At 29.9% G+C, this 14,779-nt stretch overlaps 1 protein-coding gene across 2 annotated transcripts in view; it reads left to right on the forward strand.

Moving 5' to 3' along the window:
• LOC139520870 (mRNA-decapping enzyme 1B-like) overlaps positions 1 to 6,589 on the forward strand; it is a 75,600-nt gene extending 69,011 nt beyond the window's left edge. For both annotated transcript variants that reach the window (XM_071313883.1, XM_071313894.1), the window contains one exon: positions 107 to 6,589. In XM_071313883.1, coding sequence (XP_071169984.1) covers positions 107 to 178 — 72 coding nt within the window. In that variant the 3' untranslated portion in view covers positions 179 to 6,589. The remainder of the gene's footprint in view (positions 1 to 106) is intronic.
• The last annotated feature ends 8,190 nt before the right edge of the window (positions 6,590 to 14,779 follow it).

Here is a 14,779-nt window from a genome sequence, read left to right on the forward strand (position 1 = left end):
GTCACTTTGATTAAACTTTTGTAAGATTTTCATTATTCTAAGACTTTTATTTTGATGTTGAATAACTCTGGCTTTGTTACATCAGTTATTGTTTTATATATTTCAGACAGATCCTAGTTTCATAAATACATTACATGAAGCATATTTAAGCAGTCTGAAAGAGCTGTCCAAATCGTAACACAAGCTTCATGCTTGACTGGTTTACCCCTTCAGGAAGATCAAGCGAAAAAAAATCAACAGACCATGAGAGAAAAATCATTGAAGAAAAATGCTGAGTCAGTTGTTTTATCTGATTGTTGTGAAATCATTCAATGTACAATCTCAGTTGTAACAGAAAATATGCTGGTATTTGTATTGTTCTAGCAATAATTACAAATCAGTATTAGACATAATATGTTATTTGTGTTTCAATGTGATATCTTATGATATTTTGTTATAAATACAATTGTTAGTATATGATGGTAAACATATTATTTGTCATGTGAAAAAATTGTAAGAAATGTTTGATGCTAAGTATAAAAGCATATTATGAAGATCTCTTAAGAATAGCAATGTTGACTAAAAATAGATATGACATTGTTATAACTTACAATGCTACAGCATTGTGACAAATTATTGTATGTGATACATTTCACAAATCTTTTTACATATCTTTTAGAACATGTTTTATTTAGATTAAATACCTTGTGTATAAGTTGCCATGTAATATTCTATTTTTAGCTTACTCCTGTAAAATTATGGCTCGAGTGCAATATCTCTTGATACAAAGAATTATCAACAGCTGTAATTCATGTGATTACAGTGTAAGAAGAAATTTGCTCCACAAATATACATGATATAGTTAAAATAGTTTTGAACTAAAGGTATTTTGCCAAAATTTAATTGATTATTTTTGTGTTAGAGATGGTTTAATAGCTGTGTAATTTGCTTTTGTTTTACATGCCTTAGATATGAAAAATATATATTGGCCACTTATATAACTGAATGATATGGTTGTGGTCCTTTGATAGTTTGATAGATTGTTACATTACATATGTGATACCATAGAAGATCAGGCCTTGAGAAGTCATTGATTGTACTCCTAGGTTCTATATATGTAGTAATGAAACACTTGTATTTGTCATTTACATTTTAGTTGTCTTTCATGCCTCCTGCTTCACAGAAGTATAACTTACCATCAGTCATTTTTTGAGTCCTAAGAACTATTACTGAATTGGAAGCTCAGCTTTCATGATTGTAAAAATAGATAATTTGTTTCACAAGTCTGAAAAATGTAAATCTGATTAAATAAGGGAGATAACAACAAAAATTTTCTGTTACGGAAAGCATCAAATTATCTCCCTTAGGTACAATGATAAGGAGAGTTCATTTCTCTTATATGTTATAATCATGATCAAAGTGGCCTACATATCCTAATTTACCATCAAAAGTCATATTTTGAGAATAAATTCATTGTGCGTTCTAAGTGTATCTGCAGTGTTTCATATACTACAATAGTAATGAAAATGCTATAAACTATTTGCATATGTTTGAACATTTTTTCATTTAAACTAGTCAATGCTTAATGCCAAATTTGTATAATTCTAAGAATCATTGTAAATATAACCTATCACTATATTCTATTATTATTTTGTGATAGGTAACAAGTGAATATTACTTTATTGGCAAGAATGTTTAAACATAAGTGATTGTGTCAAATTTTGCTTTAAAAGGTTGTGGTTTTCACCATGCACTCTGGCTTTCTACATCAATAAAAACTGACTGCCGGAAATAGCACAATAATATTAAAAGTTGGGCTAATTACCAATTAACTAATCAATCAAATTACTCTTTTCTCAAGTGCAATAAAATCTTGGGTCTATTTTGGCATTTGGTGTTATATTTGTATTATGGTATTAAACAGTGTCCTATGAACTGTACCTGCTTGTGCTATTCATACAATTTAAGTATTTTTATTAAGCGTTATTCCTTGAGAATAAATGTGTGAGGTTAGGAAAGGAAGATTTATTTTTGGACAAAGGTCATAACCATTTAATGAATGCAAAACTTATTAAGAAAGTATATTCAACTGTATGGGTTTTGCTAGTTGTTAAAGGTTGAACCAAGACCTACTATTGCTAATCTCTATATCATTTTGTCTCTGGTGGTGAATTGTCTCATTGGCAATCATTCCACATCTTCTTATTTTCATATTGTATCAGTTTTTGAATAATGTTGACTTGTAAAATTATTTCTGGTTGACTGCATTTCAAATTTACTAATATAGATAATCCTTTCCATGTATGACTTTGACCTGTTTATTCATTAGCTAATACTTAAGCATTTTGTTTTTACTGTGACCAAGCTTATTAACACAACAAATGTTTTGTTATTTTTTTTATTGAATCTGAATATAAGGTAAAAGGTTTAAAACTATTTTCACAAAAAATCTAATGAAAAAAATGGTATAGTATTAAGTTTTTTTTTATGAAAATAGCCCCTGTATTTTTGTGTCAGTTTAGAGATTAGAGTTCGAACAATAATTGACATCATTGATAACATTCTCACGTCACAAAATTTTCATTTTCATATAAATTCAGTCACAAACAGAGTTAAAAATATACTAAGAATTAACTTACATTGTTTGAATACCACATATTCTGTTATGCAGGAAGCCAGTTTGTACATATATATATTTGTGATGTACAAAGTTAAAGTTAGACATGATGAAGTATAGGGGTTCACTGAAGGGATTATTAGTGATATGCTTTTTTCTAAACAATAATTTGATTGTTGTCATTTCCTAGATCTCTGTATAACATTTCAATCATTACATACACATACATATATGATAAGTGTGTATGTCAACATAGAGATGTGTGTATTTTACTTTTTATCATAAATTATTTAGTGTATTTTTTAAAAGGCATTAAATGCTAGTGTTATAAAAGGTGGTGACAGTCAAGAATAGACAATAACATACAGATACATATATCTATTACTTTGTTGTCATTTACAGAAATGATGAAGGGAAAATGTAAATTACACAAATCACATTACATTTTGGATATTCAATAGTGTTTTCAGTTATGTATTCTTCATAAATGTTGATTTGTGTATATTATGATGCTTTATATATATTGATTTGTGGTTATCATGCATGGTTGAATGTGTATAAGTTTGTGTTTAAAGTTATGTGTAATATCAATAGTTTTGTCTGTGTATTGACAGTTTATATATGCAAGGAAAATCATACATTTGAATTTCCTTTTCATTATTGATAATAACTGGCTTGTGGCCTTATTTCTTTTATAGTGTTTAAATAACAAGACCATTTTAATTTGTAGTTTTCAAAAGCAACAGTTTTCAAAAGCAACAGTTTTCAAAAACTGGAAATTGCCTCCCTAAATATAAAAAAAAACTTCATTAGATTATTTAGTGTAAATGGTGATACTAGATTTGTACAGTGACCTTTCTAGTTCATGTTTGTGTAAACCATATCCAATATCCCTGTGTGTACCAGATATTGGTTACTATGATAAATACAACATCATACACATTTTGAACAAGTTTGTCCTTCTGTCTTGTCCAATCAAAATCTTTCAAATGTTTTTGACAAACTGGGTTTCACTGTATGTGATAGTGATGGCAGCTTTACATTGTATCTGAGTAATATGACATAAGTCAGTGATTTACTCGATACTTCCTCAATTTGTCAGCTAAGAAATTTGGACAGTGTAACCAATTCATTGTTTTAAGGAATTCTGACATTGGAGTGATGCAAGGGCAGAGATGATTTGACAAGATTTGTAGGGTATTAATTGTAATAAATATCAGTGGCAGATGCATATATTTTCATAAGTGGGGGCCCATGTGACTGCCTTATAGGGGACCCCTGGTCATGCCTCAGTGATTCCCTATCTAATCAACCAATTTTTTTTCCCAGAAAAGGGGGACCCTCTATAAATCTGCCTCTGCATATTTACATAGAGCTTAGAAGAGGCAGAAAACATGGAGCTGTTTAGTGAAATAATGTGTGTAAGTGTCTTGTTGAGTGAAATAATGTGTATAAGTTTCTTGTTGAGTTGAATGATGTGTGTAAGTGTCTTGTTTAGTGAAATAATGTGTGTAAGTGTCTTGTTGAGTGAAATAATGTGTGTAAGTGTCTTGTTGAGTGAAATAATGTGTGTTAGTGTCTTGTTGAGTGAAATAATGTGTGTAAGTGTCTTGTTGAGTAAAATAATGTGTATAAGTGTCTTATTTAGTGAAATAATGTGTGTAAGTGTCTTGTTTAGTGAAATAATGTGTATAAGTTTCTTGTTGAGTTGAATGATGTGTGTAAGTGTCTTGTTGAGTGGATTTTTTTTGGATGAATGATTGCAGTGCAGAAGTCCCTCTCTAACTACATCTTGCACACAAACTTTTTCTTTATATTTCTCCATGTACCTAGGGAGGGACTACTGTTAATACATTATGTTGTTACTTATAGATTTTCAAACCTACCTGCAGAACAGTCATAAACTTGTGGGGAACAAACTTTTGTTACAGAAATAACTGATTATTCTTTGTGGTCAGTTTGCCTTATAGATACCCCTCTACTAAATGTAAGATTGCAGATAAGTTTGAAACAGCTATTTTGATGAAATAACTTGCAATATAGGAGTTTGATATCTTCAATTTAGGTTGTAAGAGAAATATTTAAAGTCTGTAAGAATTTATAAATTATAACTAACTATCTTAATGACCACAAACTCCTACATTGTATCAATTGATGATTATTCTAAGATGACATTGAATGAGGTTTGACAGATCTATTGGACACTGTGTAAATAACATTCAGACAAGTGACAAATTATACCCCTCAAATAGACTAACCAATTTATTTGAATGTATTCAAGGACAGAATTGTCATTGGTCAAAAATATTAATAACAGTAATTTGAATGTTTGAAGAAAACCATTTTTACCAAATGGTCATGTGATCTGATACAATTATTTTTTTAATATTCTTTAAAGTGTTAAGATCTTGAAATGTTTGTTAAGAACACAAGCAGGTTAACAAGTTATTAAACAGACAATGTATAAACATAACAAATTATATGCAAATTGTTTATTAATTTAATCAAATTATAAGCATAATGCCTATTACAAAGGAAGAAACTGAACGTTGTCTTATGACAAAGACCAAGTGTCAAGATCAATACTATTGTTTGAGGTCAGACAGTTATTAAATATGAAATGTGTTAAATTGTCTACCTTTGTTTTCTATCCATTCATTTCAATGTTTTTGTTATTGCCCCGGTATAGTGCAATCTATAACAATGCAATATACCTTTTGATAGTAGCCATATCAATGGTGCTCAATTTTATATATTTAAACACTGTACATCAAACATTTGGAGTTGCTTCCAGCTTTATTAAACTGTGAAAAAAGGATATAGAAGATTAAGGAAAAATGTTTGTATCAAATTATTGACATAAGTTATTTCACATTATTTTTTACATTACACCAGAGACTATATATAGTTTGTAAGATTTACCACCATTCAGTTTTATATTCATCGTGTTTAATGTACAGTGTTTGTAAGAGATGATATGTTTCTTTTAACTTATTTTAAAGTATTAAAATATTTTAAGATTAAATCTATATGCTAAATAAAGAGATTCCAGGCTTAAATTGAAATATTTCAATGAGAGAAAAGAAACATGGCATACTCATTCATACAATGACAACTTACATATATAGCAACATTTCTTACTTTTCAAAAAATCTCCCTTTAACATTTTGTCTCCTAAGTGTGGTTAAATCTCCCATTTACTTTTATTTTTAGAGATTAATTGATAGTCATACAAATAAATCTGAAGTAGGTTCTACAAAAATTAAAAACCAAAAATAATCCTCATAGGGAGGTTACTATATTGATGGTTATTGAAAGTTGCTGCTTATGAAAGTTGTTATATGTATGTTGTTTTTAATAATTTATGTTTATATGACCAGACTGCTTTTGATAATTAATGACTAATAATGAAATGGTCCTCAAATCATGAACAGAATTGTGTTTAAATCTTTGTTAATTGTTTTTGTGAATTTCAGTAAATAAGGCAATTGTTTGTTTGGTTTACAGTCTAAAGAGAACTTAAATATTTGTTTATCTCATTATCTGTATTCTTATTTCTTGTTCCTAGCAATTCAAGTGAAAATGAACAAAGATTAAAAGAAAATCATCTTATGTGGATAGGGATTGAAAATGTTTAAGTTGATTCTATATTTGTTAAGGGTAAATACATTAGATAAAGAGCAGTTTCACTGAATAAAGGATACTTATTAAGTTTGGTAATAAAAAACTTAAAACATGTTAGGAACTGCATAATGATATTTCTATTTTCAGAACAACTACATGTATTATTTGTAAATATATGTAACTGATTGAAACAACAGTTTTATAACTTATTTAATTATTTTGAAAGCAGTTTGGTCATTTTTTGTTATGATTCTTATCATGCTAATAAGATCTTGTTGTGGAGTTAAGCTTCACATGTGTGTTCAGTACACACAGGCTAAAACAGCCCTCTTAAAGAGTAAATGATAAACAAAAAAAGAAAAAGAACTGTTCCAGAAAGTTGAAATGAAAAGAAGATCCAGGAAGTAATAATGAAATTTAAATCCCATGAGGTGTGCATTTGTTTCTGAAAAAAACATTAATGGTGAATTCTAATGCAACAACGTTTGTAACGTTCATTTTGATTGGATAACGTCACTTTCTTACATGGCATCAATTGACAATTGATGCTATGGGACGTACACGCATGCGCAGACGGCATATGACAGATTTTAAATACATGTTTTAACGTTATTTTCTGTCAGTTTCATTAGAATGGAGATAACAATATTGTATTTTAAGCTCCGACGGCATCAATTGAGGATTTGATGGTCGATAATACCCGTTTACTGTCTCCGCTAACGCGTCGCCAGTAAACTTAATTTGCGACCATCAAATCCCCAATTGATGCCGTCGGAGCTTAAAATACAATACAGTTATCTCTTAATTGGTGATATATGGCAAGAAATTAGTTAAATCTATTATATTTTGATTAGAAAAAAAGGGTGCTTTTAGATCGGCACACTAATTTCATTCTATAGGAAGAAAATCTGAAAATCAAACTTCAGATTTTAAGTTTATGTTGGAGACTTGATATAGTTGTGAATATGTGATTAGAATTGTACCTTTTTAAAGAGAAAACAGAATTGTTTTTATGTATTTCCAACTGTGTTATTCTTAAAATAAAGGGCAGGAAAAATATTTTGAATACAAATAAATTTTGTCTTTAATAGTTGACTAAATTTGAAACTTAAAATTACATGAAAGATTACAATATAATGGGAATTTGTTTTTGTTTGTTAAATCACGCTATAGCTTTTTGCACTGCAACTATGTTGAGCAACCAATAATTTATTATTTTGTTTGCCTAAAGAACCTCCCGGTTGATTCTATAAACCAGCCTAATTTGCTGATGTTGGCAATATTTTAGACGAATATGTCTATTCATTAATTTCAAAGAGGTTGATAATGCAGTTCTTTGTTAACTTTCTTGAAAGTTTCTAATTGAAATTCCTATTGATGCAAAAAATTATACATATTTCAAAAAGATAAAATTTTATAAATTTGAAAAATAGATATGGGCATTACATTTTGGCTGTGCCACTTTTATAACTGGGAAGACATAAAGGTGAAAGAAGTAAATATGTTAATACTAGATCTATAAAGTATTATCATTTATGGCTATTAAGAAAAATAGTGCTGTAACTTTACCATCAATGTTAAAGAGTTAGTGCCAGTGACATTATTTTACTGAGAAATGTAATGAAGTCATGATATTGAAGGTTTTGAAATAAAAGCTGCTGTATGGTACAAGAGGACTTTGATAATTATAATGTTTACTTAAATAAGATAATTTGTGAATTATGGATAAGCATTGTCATAAGTTCAGGACTATTGGACAACACCTGGTGAAAACAAGATCTCGAACATACAAGAGATTGTTTATTTTTGTTTTTATTTTTTATACATTTGTTTGTTATAGTAGGTTTACTAACATTATGTTGTATTATTGGTTTTTGTTATAAGTAAATGTCAATAAATAATGGGAAGAGGACACAAAAAATACTTTACACTCAATTTTAAAAGAAAATGTAAAAATAATTTAAATCCTGAAGCAACCTGCAAAAACATTTAAAATATTTTAATTTACATATTTTATTTTATGTTGTACAAGTTATGACTAGCCATATCAATAAATTATAAAATTTTCAATGCTCCATTTCTGGAATGGCTTGTCTTCAAGCATAATAATTAAAATATCTTCACACATTAGTATTAAAAATATTGTTTTAGAAATATTTAGACTGCTTTTAAGAAAGATATTTAGTTGAAAGAATTCTTGATTATTATTGTTACGTTACCAAGATTTCTATAGAAATAGCTTCAAGTTGATGACAGGATATGTGTTTGAGTAATACCTCATTGGTATAATGCTGTATTGTCAGAAGCAAATATTTTGTTTCTATCTTATGTTTCAAATTTTTCTTGAAAAATGGTGCTGTGATTTTCATGGATTTCTCGAAGAGGCTTAAAGACAATTTTAACAATCAAGCCTGTATGACTATTTAAAATGCATCATGTGACATTGTAAAAAAGGCATCATGTGACTTTGTATATGACAGTCAGTGTTGTCACATGTCATTCTTCAACCTGCCAAGTGTTAATTTACATACAAATAGTAATCCAATTAATTTTTTTATAGACTTTGTACTAAAGATTCTGGAAAAAAAATATGTTGAGTTTATTTCAATTGTATGAGATATTTTTGAAAAAATTGTTAGACTGGTGATTGGTTGAATCAGAAGATAATTACAAAGACAGTAATTACACTGTGACCTCTTTTATATAATCTTTAGTGTCTCCTATAGAACTAGTTTTCTGCTTTAAACAACAGTGGTAGTTAACTCTAAACATTACTTTTTTTTGTTTAGAAATTCAATTAATTTATGTATGCATTTGTAATTATTTCTATATATGAGCTGCCTCCGATAGATATCAACCTTATTCAAATAAAGGAAACAGTAATATACAGCTGTTCAAATGTCATAAATTGATTGAGAGAAGACCAAGGGAAACACATCAATTATAAAACAACAGGAACAAATAATAATATACATCTGTTCACTTAATTTTTGTTGAAAAATATCTGGCAAACTTTGTAACTGTTAATAGAGTTAATATAAGAACCCTACAAAACAGACTAAAACTCATCCTTTATTTCATAGTGCATTTCCAGAATCATTCAAAGTCAATTTTTATCCAAAGCAGCTCATATATTAACAGTTGTTTGTGCTTTTTCATTGTAAGTAATTATATTATTACTTTTTCTTTATTTTATTAGAACAAACTTTCTCTTTTTTTGATATAGATTTCTTGTAGTCATTTGAATACATTACCTTTGTTCCAGTTTACCATACCTTTCTCCTTTATAAAACAATGACGATAAAAAATGACAGTTAGAAAAGACAAAACACTGTCAATCTTTGTATTGTATTTTTAATTTGATTTTCATTGATTTTCTAATCTTATTTTATTTTGTTTTCCTTGCCATCTGTGCATGTGATATTGAATTAAAAAAAAAAGTTTTTAAATTCAAGAATTAAAGTAAATGATACTGCATTTCCAAAACTTCAATATTTTTATTTGACATCAGTTGTAAGACATTTATCTTTATTTTTCTAACACTGTTTAGCAACTTTTTCTTGGTTAAGATTTTGTCTGAGTTAAAAAATAGTTTGACATAAAAGAAATCATCTTAGATTCTTATAAACATATGCATGCCTTGTGAGCAAAACTTGGAATGGTATGGAAATTTGACAAAAGATATAAAACAGTTTTTAGTTGGGCATAGAAATACTGTTCAATATTGATTATATGTATTTATTGATGTCTTAATTCTTATCTGAGTGAAAAGATATGTTTGTAAAAAAAAAGAATCTTAAGCTATGCCTTTCTTTAATGAACATATGTGTGTGACCATCTCACAATGATCTTAATAAAGAAACAGAAAAATCTAAGTTTTGTTTTATTATTTACTTTCATAACTCTTATCAAAGTTTAATGGTCTGGCAGGGACATTTAAACTAAATGCAGTTTAACTTTAAAAGAAAGAGATGTGGCATGAATGCAATGAGACCATAAAAAGAAAGAGATGTGGTATGATTGCCACTTAATATAAAAAGAAAGAGATGTGGTAGGATTGCCACTTAATATAAAAAGAAAGAGATGTGGTATGATTGCCACTTAATATAAAAAGAAAGAGATGTGGTATGATTGCCACTTAATATAAAAAGAAAGAGATGTGGTATGATTGCCACTTAATATAAAAAGAAAGAGATGTGGTATGATTGCAACTTAATATAAAAAGAAAGAGATGTGGTATGATTGCCACTTAATATAAAAAGAAAGAGATGTGGTATGATTGCCACTTAATATAAAAAGAAAGAGATGTGGTATGATTGCCACTTAATATAAAAAGAAAGAGATGTGGTATGATTGCCACTTAATATAAAAAGAAAGAGATGTGGTATGATTGTCAATGAGACCACTATCCACTAATAAATAATATAAAAAGAAAGAGATGTGGTGTGATTGTCAATGAGACCACTATCCACTAATAGAGATGTGGTATGATTGTCAATGAGACCACTATCTACTAATAGTTAATATAAAAAGAAAGAGATGTGGTGTGATTGCCAATGAGACCAATATTCACTTATAGAGATGTGGTATGATTGTCAATGAGACCACTATCCACTAATAGTTAATATAAAAAGAAAGAGATGTGGTATGATTGTCAATGAGTCCACTAATAGAGCTGTGGTATGATTGTCAATGAGACCACTATCCACTAATAGTTAATATAAAAAGAAAGATATGTGGTGTGATTGTCAATGAGTCCACTAATAGAGATGTGGTATGATTGTCAATGAGACCACTATCCACAAATAGAGATGTGGTATGATTGCCAATGAGACAACTTTCCACTAATAGTTAATATAAAAAGAAAGAGATGTGTTGTGATTGCCAATGAGACCACTATCCACTAATAGAGATGTGGTATGATTGTCAATGAGACCACTATCCACTAATAGTTAATATAAAAAGAAAGAGATGTGGTATGATTGTCAATGAGTCCACTAATAGAGATGTGGTATGATTGTCAATGAGACCACTATCCACTAATAGTTAATATAAAAAGAAAGATATGTGGTGTGATTGTCAATGAGTCCACTAATAGAGATGTGGTATGATTGTCAATGAGACCACTATCCACTAATAGTTAATATAAAAAGAAAGAGATGTGGTGTGATTGTCAATGAGACCACTATCCACTAATAGTTAATATAAAAAGAAAGATATGTGGTGTGATTGTCAATGAGTCCACTATCCACTAATAGTTAATATAAAAAGAAAGAGATGTGGTGTGATTGTCAATGAGACCACTTTCCACTAATAGTTAATATAAAAAGAAAGAGATGTGGTGTGATTGCCAATGAGACCACTATCCACTAATAGAGATGTGGTATGATTGTCAATGAGACCACTATCCACTAATAGTTAATATAAAAAGAAAGAGATGTGGTGTGATTGTCAATGAGTCCACTAATAGAGATGTGGTATGATTGTCAATTGTCATGATATTTAACAAAATCTAAAATAATAGCAACTAAAACTCATTTTTAAGAGAAATTAAATTGAGAACGAAAATTTGGAATGTGTTAAAGAGACAACAACCCGAACATAGACCAGACAACAGCAGAAGATCACCAATAGGTCTTCAATGCAGAGAGTAACCCTGGCCCCCAAACAAATATCTATACTAGTTCAGTGATAATGGACGTCATACTTGACTCCGAATTATACACAAGAAACTAAAATTTAAAATCATACAAGAGACAGACGCTCCTGACTTGGGACAATCGCAAAAGTGCGGCAGGGTTAAACATGTTTTTTTATATCACTTGTCAAGGTAGAAAAGTAAACGCATAACAATACACACAGTAAAATTCAGTTTAAAAAAAGTCCGAGGTCAGAAGAGGTAACAAAAGAAAATAATCAAAATGACAATAATACATAATAACAACTGACTACTAGCAGTTACTGACATGCCAGCTCAAAACCTCAATTAAACTGATTGAAAGATTATAACTTCATCCTATGAATATCAGACACAATCCCTCCTGATAGGGTGTTATTATTATACCATCATAAAATATAGAGAAGAACATAACCCGTGTCATGCCAACAACTGGTTTTGAAATAGGCACTGGCTACGGTTACATGGAAATGTAACAATAATAAAAAATATAATTGTTACATTGGAGACTAAATGCCGGAATGCATGGTTGGATAAGGACCTGATTAATTACGAATGTAACAATAACTATTGAAGCTACGTTTCCATAGCGTTATTGTTACACGAAAAACAGCACTACGAATGTACTGACGGCGTGCACAAAGTTGACGGCAATTGTAAAATGCACTTTTTAAATAGTTTTATACAAACGTGTTTAAAATATTTTTGGATAAGAATAAGAATAAGAATTTCTTTATGATAAAATGATGAATGCATGCCATTAAAATCCACAATAACAGTAAAGTAAATTAAAATTTAATCTATAAAGCATGAAACGGACATATAGAAAACGGCAAAAATACGTTGTAACTTGTAACATTAAAAATGCATAAATTAAAGTTTTGACCTAAAACTTTTACAAATTCAACATGTTTTCCAGCATTTTCGTATAATAGAATTTTTAGGATTCGGACTCGGACATATCACGAAATTCATCGCAAAAAAATCAAAAACGATCATGGTAGATAAGTTTGGAATGATCTTCGTTATGTGTAAGAAGAAGTAATTTGGAAGGACTAATAATCGAAGTGGAAGAATCGGCAAGAAAAATATGTAATTGCAATCTTTTTATTTTCAAAATAACTTGGAATTCCAAATGTGCATAACCAGAGGTTTAAAATAATCTGCAAAATATGAAGGATTCGATAGTCCAGACTGAACTCCTGATTTTTTTTAATGTCCAGCTATTATGTTACAATCTAAAGAATTGACGTTTTAACGCTATTTTCTGAAAAGGGTCCACGACATAGTCGCTAACTATTGCCATTTCACTGCTCTTAGCATATATTTATTTATATTTCCAGAATGTGCATTTGCTGCACTTTTTTGTTCGAAAGAAAAAAGAAATATGTTGAACGTAAATATTTAAAGTTATGTGATAAACAAGGTGTCCAGTGTTTTTATGACGCGCTTGTTTTCTGGGGGAAAATGCCGACGTCGTAAATGGTTTTCGTAATTTGAAGACGTTACGTTTGTGGACTCAGCTTTGTGCACGCCGTCATTAAATAATAAAAGTTAAGACATTTATTTTATTTTTCAGAGTCTGACACATTTTTGATGAAACCACTCCAAGCAGTCATCACACACCAGTGATGTCGCGTTGTGAACGTCTGCATCGCATACTGTGCAAATCCATTCTGCGATATTCCTTTTAGAAGAGGGCATATTGTCTCTCGTAGAACATATATTGCACTCGCAAGCTCGTGCAATATAAAATTCTACTCTGGACAATATTCCCTAATATTCATGCAATAACCCTATATTATCTATCATTATTACAATTATTATTTAGTACATATGAAAGAATTAAGCAACACAACCATAGAAGGTTTAAATTTAATAAATCTAGCGTACATTGCTGTTGTTCATGTAATAATAACACAATGTAACCGTAGCCTCAATAATTATTGTTACATTCGTAATTAATCGGTTCCTTACACAACTTTGCATTCCAGCAATTAGTCTCCGATGTAACAATAAATTTGTTATTATTGTTACATTTCCATGTAACCGTAGCCAGTGCCTTTGAAATAAATGTGTTTAATTCCGATGCAAAGACCATGTAAGTGAAGTTATATTAAAGCCAAAATATGCAATCTTTAATGACCTGACAACCTTATCGTAACTATATACCTTCTTATTGTCCATTTGACTATTATATGCTTGCAGAAAAAATTCTTAAAAATTAATTTTTATAAATTAATATTTTTTTCCTCAACGTATGTTAAAAAAAGAGGGACGAAAGATACCAAAGGGACAGTCAAACTCATAAATCTAAAACAAACTGACAACGCCATGGCTAAAAATAAAAAAGACAAACAGAAAAACAATAGTACACACGACACAACATAGAAAACTAAAGAATAAACAACACGAACCCCACCAAAAACTAGGGGTGATCTCAGGTGCTCCGGAAGGGTAAGCAGATCCTGCTCCACATGTGGCACCCGTCGTGTTGCTTAAGTGATTACAAATCCGGTAAATAGTCTAATTCGGTAGGTCATATTCATGAAAGGGAAGGGGATTGTAGTTAAGACATAAGGAACATATCCGATATCATTTGTGAAACGGTTATTCCATAACGGTCAACCAACTCGTGATGGCGTCCGTAAAATTTACGAAGGGATGATTTCAACTTCACCATTTGGAACTCTTGGTTTAATAGCTTCCTTGTGAGCAGCAAACCTCTATCAAGAAAATCATGATAGGAAATGCAAGCACGGGAATATCGTATCAATTGGGAGATATATACCCCGTATGCAGGTGCTGCTGGAATGTTGCTACTTAGAAATGGAAAGTTCACAATTGGAAAGCTGAAATCATCTCTTTTGTCGTAAAGTTTT

The sequence above is a fragment of the Mytilus edulis genome, chromosome 1, assembly GCF_963676685.1.
Source record: "Mytilus edulis chromosome 1, xbMytEdul2.2, whole genome shotgun sequence".
Lineage (NCBI taxonomy): Eukaryota > Metazoa > Mollusca > Bivalvia > Mytilida > Mytilidae > Mytilus > Mytilus edulis.